This window comes from Trichoplusia ni, chromosome 5 (assembly GCF_003590095.1).
Source record: "Trichoplusia ni isolate ovarian cell line Hi5 chromosome 5, tn1, whole genome shotgun sequence".
NCBI lineage: Eukaryota > Metazoa > Arthropoda > Insecta > Lepidoptera > Noctuidae > Trichoplusia > Trichoplusia ni.
In genome coordinates this window covers 6941876-6960841 of record NC_039482.1, presented here as the reverse complement: position 1 = coordinate 6960841, position 18966 = coordinate 6941876, and the positions used below count along the sequence as shown (strand labels likewise).

Here is an 18966-nt window from a genome sequence, read left to right as displayed (position 1 = left end):
ACTAAAACTACTAAAGAGTAAAACAACAAATGCAATAATTATTTATATGACCATTTTCTTACATATGTGTTTATTGAGGAAAAGATTAGTTTTTTGTTTTTTAAGATATAGGCGGAATATAAAACCTATCGAACTTTGGCACTAATAAGCTTTTGCGTTTAACGAAACGTTCCCGTCAATCATTTTTCTGTATTGTCAGCTGTCGTTAATGTCAACAGAAGCCAGTTGTCAAACACGCAATTTTGCTTTGTTTTGAAATAAATTGCACTTTTTCTTTGAGTAATTAGAAAAGTATTGCAAATCACGTTCAATAGTTAATTCTGTCAATAATAAGGAGTGTAACATTTGTGTTCATTACAAGACTGGAAGAATTCTGCGGAGTGACATTAATAAAATTTGTGTGTGTTTAGGAACGATATGTGTTAAACGCAATATCTATTTAGTTTTAATATTACACAATGGGGAATCAGCTGGTTGGTGTAGCTCCATCACAGATCTATCCAGTGGAACACTACCTGAGTGATCATGTTGACTTATCGTTTGACCAGAGGTGAGATATTAGCTATGTATGTCAGTTCGTAAATTGATAAGAAATTTATAAAATACAGTAGTTTACTTATATTTCGTCTTTCTTTATGTTAAATGAATTTGATTAGACAGTCATCAAATTAATTTTAGAATTCTTAGACTAATATTAGGTAGCATTTCTGTATGAAAAGGCTTTGATATGTTGTAGATAGTTGTAATTAAAAACAAACTTTTAAAGTCTGAGTCTTCATTTATATATCTTGGTATAGTATCAAGTTAACCAAAATATGAGTAACTATAAGATAAGATAAAACAATTTATAGACAATGACAGAAAGTTGTGGTTTACCATTCTACAGAAATATGATACAAGGGCATTAATTCATAGGCTTTTATAAAATGTTAATGTTATCAATTGAATACTTGTCATTGACCTAAAACTACTCCGAAACTGGATAAGTAATAAATTTTTTTTACCTTTATTATGCCTCAGTTTCTTTATACTTTGAACTAATAGTGATGATAATATGATTAAAACAAAAAACCTTTATTTAATAACCTTCACAACTTTACAGCAACTTCCTTTTAAAAGAATAATGTACTAAAATTAACCTGCAACATTTTATTTATTCCAGCCTCGGCTCAACACGGTTCCTCAAAGTGGCGAGAGCCAGGTCTCGCGAAGGGCTCGTAGTTGTGAAGGTGTTTGCGGTACATGATCCATCATTACCGCTAGCTGAGCACAAGGAACGCATACTGAAGATTAAAGAACAGTTGGCTTCCGCATTCAACTGTTTACCGTTCCAGAGGGTTATTGTGAGTGAATGTAGAGGAGCTATAGCATAGATAGACTGGAAAAATTAAAGAGAGATCTTTGCCCTAGTGATGGACAGTAATTGCAATAAACAAAAATAGATGCTGTGTTTTTTTTTGTAACTAATTTGTGTTCCTCTGTTGGGCCTTCATCTCTCTCATTTGACCACTAAAATACCTTATGTATAGAACTTTTTATAACATTAAAATGTAGGCAAAATGAAACCAACAGATTTTTTTAAGCAATAAGGAAATTATTTTGGTTTACATAGCTCATTTAGAAGGAACCTTACGTAATGAAAATAGTCTTCTTCTAAACCCAATTTGATAAAATTTCGTATAGATCGCTTACACCCGTCATTAACACGGCTATGTACATGCTTTTACCGTGAAGCGCACCCAGAAAACCTATACATATGAGAGCTCTAATGTTTTTTTTACTTAAGTAAAGCATACTAATTAATGCTATCAATTTCCAGTTAACAGATAAAGCTGGTCTTTTAATGCGGGAGTACTGTAAATGCAGCGTGTATGATCGCATGTCCACGCGCCCGTTCCTCACGGTGCTGGAGAAGAAATGGATCACCTTCCAAGTCCTGTATGCTCTGCATCGGATGCACAAGCTTGGTATATGCCATGGAGATATCAAAGTGAGTAACACAGCTTTCAATTGAGTACATGTTTAAAAAAAAATGGGGATTGTAATAATAACTTTCGTGAGGTGGATTCAAAATGATTAAAAAACACACTACTTACGCGTATTTATCGGGATAGTCAGCCCATAATTGAGGACTCTTATTAGACCCGAAACTAGTCGGACTATATCGATAAATACGCGTAAGTAAACTATTGTGATATAATAAATAATTAAAATTATTTTTAATATCCTGCAAACTCTATTTAGAATTTCCTTACTTCTAAACTTAAAACTCATAGCGGAAATAAAAATTGTTAATGTCAATAGATATGTAATTTTTTTATAATACATTTTTATGTTTTTTTTTGGATCTCATAAACAATCATACTTATATTAAACTAGCATTTAATTATAATTAATTCCTAAACACCACTTAAAATATTCCAGTTAGAGAACATAATGGTGACCTCCTGGCTGTGGGTGCTGCTCACCGACATCGCGTCCTTCAAGCCGACCTTTCTCCCTGATGACAACCCTGCGGACTTCAGCTACTTCTTCGACACTTCTAGAAGAAGACTGTGCTATGTTGCCCCCGAGAGATTTGTCAGAGCTCCTGACCCACATAATAGGCCAGCGGTATGATTGTTTAAGATGTTTCTAGTTATTGAAACGCTAAAAGTTTGTAGGACAAATTTAATCATATTGTGAAAGACTTGAAACTGCAATTACTGTCTCAACTCACACGTTGCAAACGCAGCTACCGGGATCGCTATGCAAAACTGTACGGATTATGTAACGAATTATGTATGTAAGTCTCCACTCCAAACCATTGTGCGCGACGTGTCGCGGTTTCGACCCTCGTAGAAGCATTTGTTGATTCACGAATGCTTGTTCGGAGTCCCTCTTTGTGCATGTGACTTGATTATTTAAGAAACCCCGAGAAACAAGGATTTCATTCCTTAATTCAGGAGACATTGTTTTCATCAAGTGTGTGTAGCTTGAAATGAATAATGGTGTTCTAATTATACGTGTATATTTTGATACAGGGTGACGATAAAATGGGTGGTCTGTTGCTAAGTGAATCACCTTGCAAAGTAGGAGAACTTGTGCCAAGTATGGATATATTCTCAGCGGGGTAAGTAACTCTTTAGTGCCGCCCTCAGGTGTGACTCAACCATAGTATGTACTGCAGACGCCCTTAAAATAATAGTAGATTAAACATGTGGTCAGACTCGAATTTGACCAGTTTGCAGATAAATTGGTGATTCTTCCTCATCTTTAACAGTAACATTCTGTTCCAAGATTCTTTAAAACGTTTTTAACCGTCAGTGGTATAATAATAATAAATAAATCATTTTATTCTCGGCCTGCTAAGGCGCATCAAAATATACCTTATAAACTAACGTAGATATTTTATACAAAAGTTGTTAATGTAATGTATAGCTTACTATTAAGTTAGTTATCTTCCAATTACTACATCTTAGTGCGTTCTGGCAGTATTTGGCCAGAGTATGAGGCCAGAAGGCTCTATACGGGATGCCACAACCAACCCATTCTCATCCACAAATCTATCTTCCGCACCCAGTTGCGCCCTCCTAGAGCTCTGGAACGACGGCACTCCCGCGCTGGACCTCCCGGGGCTGCTCGCGTACCGGAACGGCGAGGAGCGCCCCGCCACCATGACCCTCAGTGCGGACGACCACCAGCTGCGCGCGCTGCTGCAGTCCATGACCGAGAGGAACCCTCGGGACCGGAGGTCGGCAGAGTTGTATCTGGATGAGGCTAGGGGCAAGTGAGTAGTTATTATTCCTGAGTACTTATTTCGATAGTCTACTTTCACTTTATACAATACTGCTCTTTTCCTGTTAATTATACCGCCATGATATTATGTGTTCTACGCTTTTGTAATATTTTTGTCTTATTTCTTGTAGTAGCGTCATGACAAACAATATAACCTATATCCTTGCTCAATAAATGGGCTACTTAACACTGAAATAATTTTCAGTGTCAAATCAAATCGGTCCATAGTTTTTGAGATTATCGCTTCCAAACAAACGAAGTCTTTAGCTTTATAATACTAAGTAAAGATGTAAATCAGTGAGCCAAACAAATACATCTAGTGTCTAACATGGAGCGACTGCCTATCTGACCTCTTCAACCCAGATACCTGGACAACATAATACCCCCTTAGTCAGACTGGTTGCCAGAATTTCTAGCTTCTGTATACCAGTAAAGTCTGTCAAAGCTATGTTAATAACAGCCCGAACCCACAATTTAACATACCTTCCGAAACAGTGTAACTCGTTATGACATATATGGTCACCCATCCACAAACCGCATACGAAGACTTAGGAATCTAAAAAAAAAAAAAATTATTGTCTGGTTCCAGACTATTCCCGGAATACTTCTACTCGTTCCTTCAATCGTACATGCTGATATTCTCCGCGCAACCCATCTTACCACCTGACGAGAAAATCCTTCGCATACACCAAGACATAAAGAACATTATCAAGATATTCACTCAACCCTCCGACGCTAAGAACTACCAAGATTTAGTAGAAGAGACCACTGAACACCAAAACGTCGATAATATAGACAAATTGAAGGATAAATTTAAAGTCCTGAATATTAATACTACGGATTTTGATGAGGAAGATCGGGCTCCTGAACGAAAGGATTTAGGCCCCGACAGTGAGGGGTTGATATTGATAACGTCGTTGGTGACGTCATGCATTCGAGGGTTGCATCATTGTACCTCGAAGTTGTATAGTCTTGAGATTTTGCAGCTGCTCTGCGAGAATTCTAGTTCGGAGACTATTTTGGATCGTATTTTGCCTTATATAGTAAGTATAACACATCATTTTTTGGGGTTTCGTAGTTAAAAATAATTAAGGATGGTGTATAAACAGTTTTGTTGAAAAATTAGATTTTAAATTTAGAGTTAAATCGTCAAGACAAGGAAATATTCACGCTTATCTCCAGTTGCCATTTAAGAATGTTTAAATTTATGCTCATCTAGACTATATTTTTTGTTTTTGAATGTCTAATTACAGTTGCACTCGTGTCAGGCTTTCTTGACATATTTTTTTATTTTCCCAATATATCATATTATTTTGATTTATGTTATTCCAGAAGGGCCTCTCCACTCCCCTTACCCCTGGTCTCTAACACAAAAAAAATGGTGTACCTACTTCTATTTTGAATCAATATTTTTTTTAACCAGCTCTTCTAATGTCCCCATCACATTCCAGATCCACCTCTCCCACGACAGTGTGTCCCGTGTCCGAGCCCGCGCGGTCTCGACCTGCGCCCGCGCAGTGGCCCTAGTCCGGGCCTTACCCAACGCGGACTGCAACGTGTTCCCAGAGTACATACTGCCGGAGCTAGCTCCCCGCGCCAACGACCCTAGTGTACCTGTCAGGATAGCTTATGCTAATAATATTGGTGAGTGATAAAACTTCATCCGCGTTTTGGTGTCGATGCATGGCAGTACGATTCAGTTCTTCATATACTGACCGTACGATGTTCAATATACATACTTCAATATTGTAATTTAATCTTATAGCTAAGCTGGCAGAAACCGCTGTCCGCTTTCTAGACCAGACTCAGAACATGGTGGAGAAGGAGGCTGCCAATATTAACTACGAGACTGAACTGTCCGCGCTACACGAAATGGTAAGGGAAATAAGTGTGTTTGTATGTTCAGATAGCTGCTAAACTGGAACTAGCACTAGGCTTGCCACGTCCGGCGTTTGAGAGAGATAGTGTAATTTTTGCCAAAACAGCCTACATTGTCAAAATCATTTTCTATAGAAGAAAAGTAATATGTGTTTAGCAGCTTACCCCTGCGACGTCAGGATTTTATTCCTTAGTTCGGGAGTCACAAAATGGAAAACAAAGACAAATGTGTGTAATATTCGACAGTTTTCAATTGAAGTGAAATAACACTTGGCTAGAAGTTGGGTCTTAACAATAATGATTGTAGTTTTGCCCACATCAGTTCTGTAGGTGAAAAGTGAAGAACCTTAAGTCACATTTTATGAAGTATTCTGTAGAGCTCATTAAAGATGTTCATACCCATATTCATGTCTAGGGACTTAATGTTATTTATAATTTTACATCTGCGAAATAAGCGGCTGTTGGACTTAATGTCTTTTACCATTTGATCAATGCTGGTATTCTGAATAAAAATAATTTAAAACATAAAAATGTCAAAAAATGGACTTAAGGTCTTTTAGCTTTCACCTACAGAGCTTATTCCTGATTATTTTAAGATTACTTTGTAAACAATATTCATACGAGTTGTGTAGATACATACGTATATACTTAATATTTCACTTATAATATCTGTTTCAGGTCCGATCAACAGTGTCGTACCTGCTGACGGACTCACAGGCGGTCGTGAAGCGAGCGCTCGTTGAGAACGGGATCACCAAGCTGTGTATATTCTTTGGGAAACAGAAAGGTTAGTAACGGTAATTTTTAACCAACATTTAGAACTAAATTTTGATAAGTAAAGTAGTGAGTACGTAATGTTTCAAAATAACTTACCTAATGTTCAGCCTAGTTTTTGACTACAGCGAGAGGTGGTTCTATCCCGATCAAGTGTTGTTCACGGCAATAAAAAACGACGACGTAATCCTTGCGCCCAAGGTGGCGCGACTAGAAGCTACGCAAGTCATTTACATTCTTGAGTTTGATTTACATTTTAGGAAAATGTTCTTTACACACATTGCAATAACGCCTATTTTTCTTTGTACAGCGAACGACGTGATCCTCTCCCACATGGTGACGTTCCTGAACGACAAGGAGGAGGCGGGGCTGCGAGGCTGCTTCTTCGAGCGCGTGGTGGGAGTGGCCGCCTACGTGGGGCACCACGCCGCGCCCATACTGGTGCCGCTCATGCAGCAGGTGGGGCAGGATGTGTGGGGCTGTGTCATATGTAGGAGGGTTGGGTGGCCGCCTACGTGGGGCACCACGCCGCGCCCATACTGGTGCCGCTCATGCAGCAGGTGGGGCAGGATGTGTGGGGCTGTGTCATATGTAGGAGGGTTGGGTGGCCGCCTACGTGGGGCACCACGCCGCGCCCATACTGGTGCCGCTCATGCAGCAGGTGGGGCAGGATGTGTGGGGCTGTGTCATATGTAGGAGGGTTGGGTGGCCGCCTACGTGGGGCACCACGCCGCGCCCATACTGGTGCCGCTCATGCAGCAGGTGGGGCAGGATGTGTGGGGCTGTGTCATATGTAGGAGGGTTGGGTGGCCGCCTACGTGGGGCACCACGCCGCGCCCATACTGGTGCCGCTCATGCAGCAGGTGGGGCAGGATGTGTGGGGCTGTGTCATATGTAGGAGGGTTGGGTGGCCGCCTACGTGGGGCACCACGCCGCGCCCATACTGGTGCCGCTCATGCAGCAGGTGGGGCAGGATGTGTGGGGCTGTGTCATATGTAGGAGGGTTGGGTGGCCGCCTACGTGGGGCACCACGCCGCGCCCATACTGGTGCCGCTCATGCAGCAGGTGGGGCAGGATGTGTGGGGCTGTGTCATATGTAGGAGGGTTGGGTGGCCGCCTACGTGGGGCACCACGCCGCGCCCATACTGGTGCCGCTCATGCAGCAGGTGGGGCAGGATGTGTGGGGCTGTGTCATATGTAGGAGGGTTGGGTGGCCGCCTACGTGGGGCACCACGCCGCGCCCATACTGGTGCCGCTCATGCAGCAGGTGGGGCAGGATGTGTGGGGCTGTGTCATATGTAGGAGGGTTGGGTGGCCGCCTACGTGGGGCACCACGCCGCGCCCATACTGGTGCCGCTCATGCAGCAGGTGGGGCAGGATGTGTGGGGCTGTGTCATATGTAGGAGGGTTGGGTGGCCGCCTACGTGGGGCACCACGCCGCGCCCATACTGGTGCCGCTCATGCAGCAGGTGGGGCAGGATGTGTGGGGCTGTGTCATATGTAGGAGGGTTGGGTGGCCGCCTACGTGGGGCACCACGCCGCGCCCATACTGGTGCCGCTCATGCAGCAGGTGGGGCAGGATGTGTGGGGCTGTGTCATATGTAGGAGGGTTGGGTGGCCGCCTACGTGGGGCACCACGCCGCGCCCATACTGGTGCCGCTCATGCAGCAGGTGGGGCAGGATGTGTGGGGCTGTGTCATATGTAGGAGGGTTGGGTGGCCGCCTACGTGGGGCACCACGCCGCGCCCATACTGGTGCCGCTCATGCAGCAGGTGGGGCAGGATGTGTGGGGCTGTGTCATATGTAGGAGGGTTGGGTGGCCGCCTACGTGGGGCACCACGCCGCGCCCATACTGGTGCCGCCCACGAATTTTTATTATAAAGTTATCTGACATCGTTATATACCAATTTCTGAAACCTTGAAATATTTTTTGCCCAGGGTCTAACAGACCAATCGGAGTGGATAATCGCAAAGGCTCTCCGCGCGACCACGAACCTGGCGGAGTTGGGGCTGCTCCCCAAGCAGGCGCTGTGCGACCTGGTGGCAGAGAGCGCCGTCTTCCTGGCACACCCTAACTTATGGGTACGTGATAATGTTGATTGTATAATAAGTACTATACGCAACCATGAGAACTTTATGACCATAATAAAATATACTAGCTGACCCAGCAATCGTTGAAAAAGAAGTGAGGATGAAGTACACAAAATTTGATAAGAATCGGCCGGCCCGTTTCAGAGGAATTCAATTTCGTACACCATGACACCAGAATTCTTTATATTAAATTTACGCGTATATTATAAAATGCATACAAATGACTGACCGGAAACTTTGTAACGTTTAATCGACGATTCTAAAACAGGCAAACGTATGGAAAATATGTTTTTGCTAAATTGACTTTGTTTGCATTAGATCCGTCACGAAGTGTGCGGCCTGGTGTCGTGTGTTGCCAGCCTGCTCAACCCGATTGATGTCAACTGCAAGATACTACCTCTCGTCTGGCCACATCTCAAACATAAACTTATACAGGTAACACTTTGCAAGCAACTAGCTTCTGCTTTCGGCTAAAAATACCGCTCCACCCTTTTTTTTAAAGTCAGAAATCCTTGTGACCCGTTTGAGACGGTTGGTTCATAAGTGGATGACTCCATGTTTCAGAAGGCACGTTAAATTGTGGGTCCCGACTCTTATCCATTCAACTTTGACAGTCGTTACAAGTAGTCTGAAGCTAGAAAGTCTGATGAGAACTAGTCTAACGTAGAGGTATCATGTTGCCCAGGTAACTGGGTTGAGGAAGAGGTCAGATAGGCAGTCACTCCTTGTAAAACACTGGTACTTAGCTCCTAAACTTAGACTGGAAGCTGACCCCAACAAAGTTCGGAAAAGGCTGGGCTGATGAAGATCTCTTTTTAACATCCTACGTACATAAAACACAACAATACCTTACCAACAACCTCAGTCCACAAACATGATAATGTTTAATCTCGATGTCTCTTTCTAATAACCCACGCATAAATGAGACAACAATACCCTCGCAACAACCTCAGTCCACAAGCTACACGCTGTATATAGTCCCCCGGCGCGCAGGTGGAGCGGGCCGAGCTGGTGCTGGAGAGCCTGGCCGAGCCCATCCCGCGCAAGGTGCTGGACGCGGTGCTCAGGCATGGCGACGTGGACCGCCTGGTGCACACGCTGCGCGAGAGGAGGAACACCAGGCTCAAGGTCAGGGGAAAGGCCTAGGGGCCTACCACAACGTCCAAATTTTGAAGTAAAACTTCTTTGCACCACGTTAAAGATAAAGTAATTTTGAAGTAAAGGTTTTTAGGCACGACTAAGAGGTATCTGGACGGCAATGCAACGAAAGTCCGTTACAGCAATATGGCGTAGTTTCTAAATCATCTGGTTTTATACATTTTTTATTTGATTTGCCTTTCTTAATTAATTTAAGAAAAACATCGTGAGAAAACACGATCCATATATTTTAATATGATATCGCCAACAGGCAGTGAGCTAGCGTGGTGATCAATGCTCGAAACCGTCCCTTTACGGGAAGAGCCATGTACTCATTAGTGGGACGTTTAAAACTGGCATAATTTAAACAAATGAAGTATCAGCGTATTACGTCATCAGTTTGAATTAAGCATGTCATCGTAAATCCAGTCCAGTCAAGATTGAAGAATCAATTATAAATTTTAGGTAAAGCAGGGTACAGTGCCACAATATTCTGAGATGGGTCAACAACTAAGGAACTTGTTTAGAAGACTGGCGTCCGATGGTAAGTTCATAAACCTCGTTAATCTCATAATATATAGGTATATGTTTAGGAATTGATGCTAAATTGAGAGTAAATTACAGTATCCTGAATAAATGGAAACAAACTTTTAGCCCTTAAAAAAATTCATAAGAAATCTTCTATAAGTTATCAAAACAATGAACAATATTGTTAATTTTTCCTATGTTTTTACAATCTCACTTCCTTGTTTGTTTGTTTGTCGTTCCGGTTGGATTTTGCAACTCAATTTTGAGGCAATTCCCGATAAGCTAGCTGGCTGAAATTTTCATTTAAGCTTCAAATCCGTTGACAGTGCAATATACAGCTGTAAAAATTGTAGAAATTTTAATGGATTGACATTTACAAACGTGGGTATATAATTTTTTTAATCTATTAATTTTTACTTATTAATCCGCCATTTTTAAGGTATGACGGAGCATGTTGAAAATCAACTTCTTGCAATGAGTGCGCATCTGATCAAGATACAGGGATCGTCAACACAAGTGAGTAATAAGCGATTAAATATTTGAATAAAGATTCTCATTCTTCTTTATTTTATAATAATTTGGTACTATTTGCATCATGAATTCTCTTACATTTTTGTAGTACATTCGTAGAAACAATCGGAAGCTTGTTTTTCTTTTTTTAGTAGCCTTGTTCCTCTTCCGAGGTACACAAAAGAACGTCATGTTAGTTATAGGTACTACAGTCCTCCTAGAATAGGCTACTATCTAATTTTTATACCTCTAATGATAGGGTTTCCACCCTTAATAGTGCTTTTCTTCGTATGTTAAACCAACTGGTATATATCATGGTATCTTCACAGCATATAACAGAAGCTCCAGGACGTCTCGTACTCCAGAACACCTGTATATCCAGAGCGGTACAGCTGGACACGGGGTCAGCGGACAACATGCAACATGTCGACAAAATGTACGCGTCACAGAACAGGTGAGTCATTGATGATGCAAGCTATGACGTAATCGGTTGGATCTCAGGAGAAAAGTAACACAAATTAAGCATGTCATTATCCTCACACAATTCAATCAAATAAAATTCTCTCATACAATCCGAAACCTTTGTAACTTCTTAAATGATTGGTTGTTGTAAAAGCAAATAATAAAAATTCTTAAATTATTTATTACGAAAAAAACCAAATGTCAGGGGTAGCAGACATTAGGTGTCAGATAATATAGCGACACCAAGCATGAAGAATATTAAACTATTAAAAAGGGAAACTAATTATTTATACACAAAATACCAATGTAATGCCATTTCTTTCCTCAACAAGAAAATCTTTCACACAAGCATTCTTACTTTTTCTCTTCTGCGGGTTACAATTAAAAAAAGCAAGTTGCAAAATGAAAATACAATCCACCCATCTTCCAGAAAAAAGTCTGTGTCTACTATAAATTATTTAATAATATTTGTACACGCAGACGCACTCACAAGACGTCGGTCTCGCACGAGACACACATGAACACCGAGTGGCAACACATGTTCGGGCAGTCGCATGAACAGCATTCCAGGGGTAAGTACTCCTGCCGGGGCAGAGGGATTGTCGGAAAGGGCTGCCGTGGCCCCAGTTCACAAGGGCAAAGGAATTAATATTTTAGCCTTTCGGTCAACCCAAAGCGGAAGGATTCATTTGATGATTTTCCACCTGGACAAAAGAGGTATCTATTCTATTGGATTACTCCCGGCTGCTGTTTATACCATCGGCCCCGGGTGTACGGACGGCGAGTACTGGGTATTTCAACTCTCGATCAGGACCAGGCCCGTGCCAGATGGCGTGTTAATGTTCAACGCGAACCTCAAAGAGATGTCAACAAGTTTTGTGGAACCTGTCAGGGCTCATGCCTGCCGGGGCATCAGGATCGTCCGAAAGTTCTACCGTGGCCCCGATACACGAGGGGCAAAGGACCATGGGTGTGTTTTAATCAGTAAAAGTCTAAACTCCTTGAGAGCGAAGAGTTATTTGATGATTTCTGACTAATGACTTGAATTGAAAAGAGGTGTTGTAAAAAAAATCCTTAAATGGTTTTCGGATCTTAGGCTACAATTGTATAATTCGCACAATATTCAAACACAGAAACAGTTTTAAGATCCCTTTTTTTGTGGCGATGGAGGTATACTACCTACGAAAGCTTAAACAAGACGTGGCCAAATTAACGTCTTATAACAACACCGTTGTATATAAGTGCAAGACTATTCTCACTAACATTCCTTAGTTGACCTCAACCTTTTCAAAGGTCGAACCAAAGTATAGTATAAAACTTTCTTCAAGCAAATTTATAATAAAACTAGCTGACCCAGCAAACGTTGTTTTGCCGATTTTTTTTGTAGTTGTATGTATTTTTAATGCCACATTATAAAAAAATAAAAGCAACAATTTCGTCTAAATTTTTTTTTTTTTGTGTGAGCAACCCTTGTCACTTAGGGGTATGAAAAATAGATGTTGTTCTATTCTCAGACTTACCCAATATGTATACAAAATTTCATAAAAATCGGTCGAACCGTTTCGGAGGAGTACGGTAACTAACATCGTGACACGGGAATTTTATATATTAGATAAAAAGTTAAAAGATTAAATTTTACTGTTTACAGTAAAACGACGGTTTACACACGCTATTTATCGGTATTGCCCGACTAGTTTCGGACCCAACCGGAGTCCTTTATCATGAGCTGACGTGCCTGTCATTTACCGCATCATTTAATAGACATTAGACATCTAAAACGACACATATGTTGTGTTGCTATAGCAAAGTGTAACTTTATTGCAGTGGCAGAGAGTTCAGTAGCGGGCGGCATGGCGGGCGGAGCGGGTTCACAAGCTATGTCCACCGCGCCGCATCACTCGCAGCTAGCACACAGCGCCAGCTATGTACAGTGTATGTGAAATACATATATTACTAAATTAAATTGACACATTGTCATGTTTTTTGACACCGGAAGGATAACTGTGTCTGATAATTTTATTTTTTATGTGAATGAATAATTCGAATACTCTTGTATTTTTTAAACCCCTTATCATAATCAATACCTCATAAAGTATTACATGAAATACTGACTAAAAACTTTTTAACTATTACTCATATATAATGAATATTTATTCAAAGCGAATGGTTACAGATAGCATGGCTCCCTGTCGCGTTGAGCTGAGGGACTTAACAGCGAGAATGCAACAGAAATATCAGAAATCATTAAGGTAATGTGAACAGACTTGTATGTAACAAAAAATATACTCTTTCTCTTTTTAGTTCCTTTCTGAATGTCGATGATCGGTAGTTATCTTCGCATGTTTCAACTATTTCCCTTTAAGAATGAATTTTGAATAAAATTCTGCTATTATATACTTCAGTCACTAACTTATTTTATTAACGACTCCTGAACTAAGGAATTTAATCCTTGTGTTTGTGTCCCTTCACAGATATTCAAGTCCCATTACACCCAGAAAAAGCGAGTACTTATATTAGCCATAATGATTTATAATACCAGTCTTCTATCCGTTCAGTACACTAATACTGTGTACTAATAATGTTTGTTAACGCGATCATTTGTGTTTAGGAGTCACGATGACCCGTTAGACAACAACGAGGACTCCATGCCGCCGGCGGGCTGGCGCCCGGGGAACCAACTGCTCGCCTACCTACACGAACACAAGTGAGAATACTGTTATAATATATAGTTTGTTTATCTGTTTTTATTCTAATTACAAAGTGTTTTCTAGGAATTGGTGTTTGGCATGTTTTACTGTACTATGTGTCTTAACCATACTAAGTTTATTTAGGTGCCTAATAACAACTTATTCAATTTGAATGTTTTGAGTGACTTCGGGTTCCATACTCAAAGGGAAGAAATGAAACTCTATTACTAAGCCTATCTGAGACCCACCAGGCTGTATCTCATGAATGACTATAACTAAACAATTGCAATTTTCACAGATTATATATTTCTGCTGCGCTATAGCAACTAGTAAAAATCTTTGCCAAGCAACGTTCGTATAGCCGTACATTTGATAACTGACCAATTTCATTTAAAATCTTGTTTATGTTTGTTTTCCAACTTCACCACTTTTTGTGAATCTCATAACCTACAATACCTATAATCACATATTATTATTTGATTGTGACGTAATATTATGCCGTTCCTCCCTTAGAGCCCGTGTGAACCAGCTAGTAGTGCTACCAGCCCAGCGCTCCCTGTTCGCGTCATGCGCGGACGATGGTACGGTGAGACTGTGGGACGCCGCCAGGCTGCACACACATGCGCATATCAACAGGTATGCATGCGAGCATGATGCTGTGTACTACAAGTATATGCTTAAAATATTTCTTGTTAGATGAAATTGTTATTATGATTATGTGAAATGGAAATTAAAGTAAATTTTGGACCGATGCAATTTTAAGCAAATTATACCTAACCAATTTCAATGGCCCACATATAGCATCATACAGTTTAATAGCCTAGTTCCGTTCTAGTTCCTTAAAGTCATGTCTGTTCTCTCATAGAGCGGAAGTGAATGAACCCTGTTAGATGAACGTTCACATTTTAGGTTGAATTTCGCAACAAGGCCTCTGCATGTTGAAACTGTATCCCCGTGTACACCTTAAAAAATACCGGGACTACTATATTTTTTTCCTTGGATGATAAGAAATAGTCATTAGTTTGCTCCAAAATTCCCTATATGGAAAGGGGCCTGTTTGCCAAGCGATGAGAAACGTAAGCTGTCCCACCGGTACAACGGTGGCAGTACCATACCAGCTAGTATGGTAATAATATCAAAATTAAACAATATTTTAGATCATACTAACACCATAAGAGTGAAAATAGTTCTGTCTAAAGCCTTCATTATATTTGCAGGTCAAAATCCATGTACAATAGGAACGCCGGCCCCGTCCTGTCTATAGCGTCGTGTGAAGCCGGCCAGTCGTTAGTGGCTGCCACACAGGAGTCTGTCTTCGTTCTAAGGTAATTTATGCTACCATATCGTTTTGTAATTCTTAGCCTAGTTTTAAATTTGTAGTAGGCTAGTATTTTTTGTAGTCTAGGACTACACAGTTAGTGGACTTTAGTATTAGATAAAATTGACCCTAATGAGTTTTTTTGCTATTGTTATTTTCTTAATAAAGGATCACTTACGTGAATTTATGGGGATGGTATAACCCGACTAGTTTCTGTCCCCGAGTCAGCTCATGATTAAGGACTCCGTTTGAATCCAGCACTAGTCGGGCTATCCCGATAAATACGCGTTGGTATATTGTTATTAAATAAATAATTTAAAAAGCTTTTATAGTAATAAGATAGTATTATATATCGCTGGCTTTTTTATTCCGCTTGAGAGTGACGGAGACAAAACATCACGTAAATTTCATAAGAGTCTTCAATACGGGATTTTAGCATGTTATATCAATGTTACGTCATTCCCAGGGTGGACAGTGCATCATCCCGTATGAACCTGTCCCAAGGCCGGCAGTTAGAGGGCGACGGTGATGACGCGGTGTGTGTGGCTGCGCCCGCGCATGGCGCCGTCATATCGTACGCGACACTGCTAGCTAACATCGTGGGCTGGGATCTAAGGGCGCCAGGTGAGGGGGAGGGAGATAGCGGGAGACGGGAGATCCCTTGGCTTGTGGCTGAGACCTGTTGGCTCTTAGTTGGTTGGAATTTGGTTGGAAAATACTGTTAATTGGAGTTTTAGTGGAATTTCTTCTTAGACAACTCGTAAAGAAGCTGTAGTGATTTGTTGAAGTTAAAAACAAAATAAACTTTTGCGGTTATGTCCAACAATTGACAAAAAGAGGATAGAATGTCTCCTGTGTTTGATCATTTCTGCTAAATACAGGTGACGGCTTTACCTACGATTTCTGCATAATCCATCTTAAACTCATCGTCTTAGCATGAACAAAGTTTTCTCATTAAGGATCCTGTCATTAATTTTATACCTAACATATTTAAAGAGACCTTAACACCTTATCCCCAGGCAATGCTTGGAAGCTGCATGGCGACCTGAAGCAGGGCGTGTACACGTGCCTGTACGCGGCGCCCAGCGGGTACCTGGCCGTGGGCACGTCCAGCGGGGCCGTTTGCGTCTGGGACCTCAGGTTCCATCTGCCCATCACCTCCGTCAAGCATCCCAACTGTGAGTATATGTTGGTTTCTAATCTAACCGGATGAAATTAAATGAAGTCATTTATGCTGTAAATAGGATTGACGTCATCACTTTTATGTTTTTTAAGCTACCTAGAGTCGAAATTTCCTAGAAAGCTAAACTGAGAAAAAAGGTCGAAACAAACTCAGGGGCCATTGCCTGTTTTAAAATCCAGAAAATGTAGTTTTCCGTAATGAGTAAATAAAAACAATGCCTTTATTTACTCATTACGGACATCATTGGGACTGGCCTTTGGGTTGCAGCGAAAAATTAGGTATCATGTGCGAAACCCAATTTACCAGGGCTACACGGTCCCCTTTAGGGAGACTGGATATCGGACATTCTGTCTTGTGACAACGACTTTGGGTAGCGTCTGTCCTTCATGGACCGCGAAGCAAGCTCAGTGAGTACGCGGCGAATGATGACTATATAATATTAGCTATGCTTCGCACGGGCGTAGTATAGTATTCATTCAGTTCAGTTCGTAGCATAATAGTAGCGTTCATCGGATGGTCCTCATCGAAGTATGGCAGGATATGTTTGTATGAATGATTGCGAAGGGGGATGACGTAGCACGTCGGCTTACGTTTAGTCACTTAGATTCTGGCACTACCTTTTCTTTATAAATAACGCGGATGACGTAGCACCGCGGTTTAGGTTTAGTCAGTAAGAGTCTGACTACCCTTTCTCTTCCCGGAAGGAGATTGTGTCCATGAGAATGCCCCCGTTATAGGAAACACATCCCTAATTCTCCCCTCTCATTCTATCACTGCTTCAATAGGGGACCTATAGAGGTTGTAGCTCTTGTTTTTCCCGTCTGTCTACCACTGCTTCAATGGAAGATAGGTAGAGTTACAGAGGTTGTGTGTGTTCCAGCGGAGCGCGTCCGTCGCATCGTGGGCAGCGGCAGCAGCGGCGCGGTGTGGGCGGCGGGCGCGCGCGACGCGGCCGCCTGGAGCCTCGAGTCCACGCAGCGCACGCACGCGCTCTGGCCCAGCAACAACGCCGTGCAGCCGCTGCAGTACACACCCGCGGTAAGGGGACACACACACACACAGGCAGCGGCAGCAGCGGCGCGGTGTGGGCGGCGGGCGCGCGCGACGCGGCCGCCTGGAGCCTCGAGTCCACGCAGCGCACGCACGCGCTCTGGCCCAGCAACAACGCCGTGCAGCCGCTGCAGTACACACCCGCGGTAAGGGGACACACACACACACACACACACAGATTTATGAGATATATACGAGTGTTGAGAGACATACTGTCTGATCTCATTTTATTTATTAGATTCACCAACATTCAATTACACTATGCTTAAATATACTTTGGCTGTTATTCCTTCATCTTTGAGAGTCGTTACAGGTAGTCAGAAGCTTGAAAGAATCTGACAACCAGTCTAACCAAGTGGTATCGTGTTGCCCAGGTAACTGGGTTGAGGAGGTCAGATAGGCTGTCGCTCCTTGTAAAACACTGGTACTTAGCTGAAACCGGTTAGACTGGAAGCCGACCCCCACATAGTTGGGAAAAGGCTAGGCCGATGAATAACACATTATATTTGATTCACAGGCATCGCACTACATTAGCTCGATATACTGCGGGTCTCGCGAGGGCAGTCGGTTCGTGGTGACGGGCGGCTCGGACCTCAGGCTCCGCTACTGGGACCTGGAGCACCCTGAGGACTCCTACATACTGCTGCACGCGCATAATGATAGCCTCAGGCACTCGCCGAACTCTATCAAGTATAGGTATTTGTACTTATTTAGCCTGTTTATCGATTTAGAAGAACGAAGATTAAAACGTGAACCTTTTACTTGGTCATTCTGCTTTTTTCGCATTCCGTTTGTCACCAGGCAGATACAAATGTATAAATCGTGGTTAAACATCGGTTGATACGGTCATAGATTTGATGACGACCATTTTTTTTGCAAATAGACACCATTTGCAAAAAAGTGGTCGCATATGTGCTGATACTATTACGTCGTCTTCAGCCTATTTTTATGGAAATAGCAGTCTCGTGAGTTCGACTCGCCCTTGAACGAAGATAATATCTCACATAAAAAGGCAATTTATAATAATAATAATCGTCGACTAACCATTTACCTGTTATTTAAATATGTATTTCCAGTGTAGTAAGAGTGCAGGTGCATAAATTAGGTAGTCCCAATTTATCAATACATCTTTGATGCTCCGAAAAATACGCCAATTTGAACCCACCTTCTAATTTCAGGAGTCGCATAATAGACGGTACCACAGTCATCCAAGAATGCTGCAAGTTAAACCCCTCAACGCCATCAGCTATTCTAGAAGACAATATCTACCGTAGCGTCGAATCCCGCTCTTTTTACCACACGGCTCCCATCACAGATTTAGCCGTGGTTGATGGTAGCAAGCCTTATTTAGTCAGTGCAGCCGCTGATGGAGTCATCAATGTGTGGAAGTAGCTAAGTGACTTTGTGACTTAAGTGCAGAACGTGGAAGTCTAGATTTGAATGTGTATTGGGAATTAGGTGGTAATAGAATAAAGTGTCATTTCCAGTGTGTTGGGATTTAGACCTTATTTCTAGAAGAATAAAGTGTAATTTCCAATGTGTGAGTCAACAAGAGCAATGTTTATCGTAGT

The 18966-nt window shown here is 41.9% G+C and overlaps 1 protein-coding gene across 3 annotated transcripts; it reads left to right on the top strand.

The window, feature by feature from the left end:
• The first annotated feature begins 109 nt into the window (after window positions 1–109).
• LOC113494260 (phosphoinositide 3-kinase regulatory subunit 4) lies at window positions 110–18892 on the top strand. Of its 3 annotated transcripts, none has more exons than XM_026872522.1 (28): window positions 110–550; window positions 1163–1343; window positions 1820–1990; window positions 2425–2613; window positions 3024–3112; window positions 3563–3769; window positions 4367–4820; window positions 5229–5421; window positions 5543–5652; window positions 6334–6442; window positions 6740–6888; window positions 8368–8511; window positions 8839–8955; window positions 9514–9648; window positions 10123–10201; window positions 10625–10701; window positions 11025–11149; window positions 11638–11729; window positions 12982–13089; window positions 13331–13406; window positions 13766–13861; window positions 14358–14480; window positions 15062–15169; window positions 15629–15786; window positions 16182–16340; window positions 17226–17383; window positions 17913–18091; window positions 18574–18892. In XM_026872522.1, the coding sequence occupies exons 1-28, from the start codon at window positions 459–461 to the stop codon at window positions 18785–18787; spliced, it is 4092 nt and encodes a 1363-aa protein (XP_026728323.1). In that variant the 5' UTR covers window positions 110–458; the 3' UTR covers window positions 18788–18892. The 3 variants fall into 3 exon arrangements, with proteins under 3 accessions (XP_026728323.1, XP_026728322.1, XP_026728324.1); XM_026872521.1 differs by having other exon boundaries at window positions 9499–9648; XM_026872523.1 differs by lacking the exon at window positions 18574–18892 and having other exon boundaries at window positions 9499–9648; window positions 17226–17541; window positions 17913–18062.
• Window positions 18893–18966: the final 74 nt, after the last annotated feature.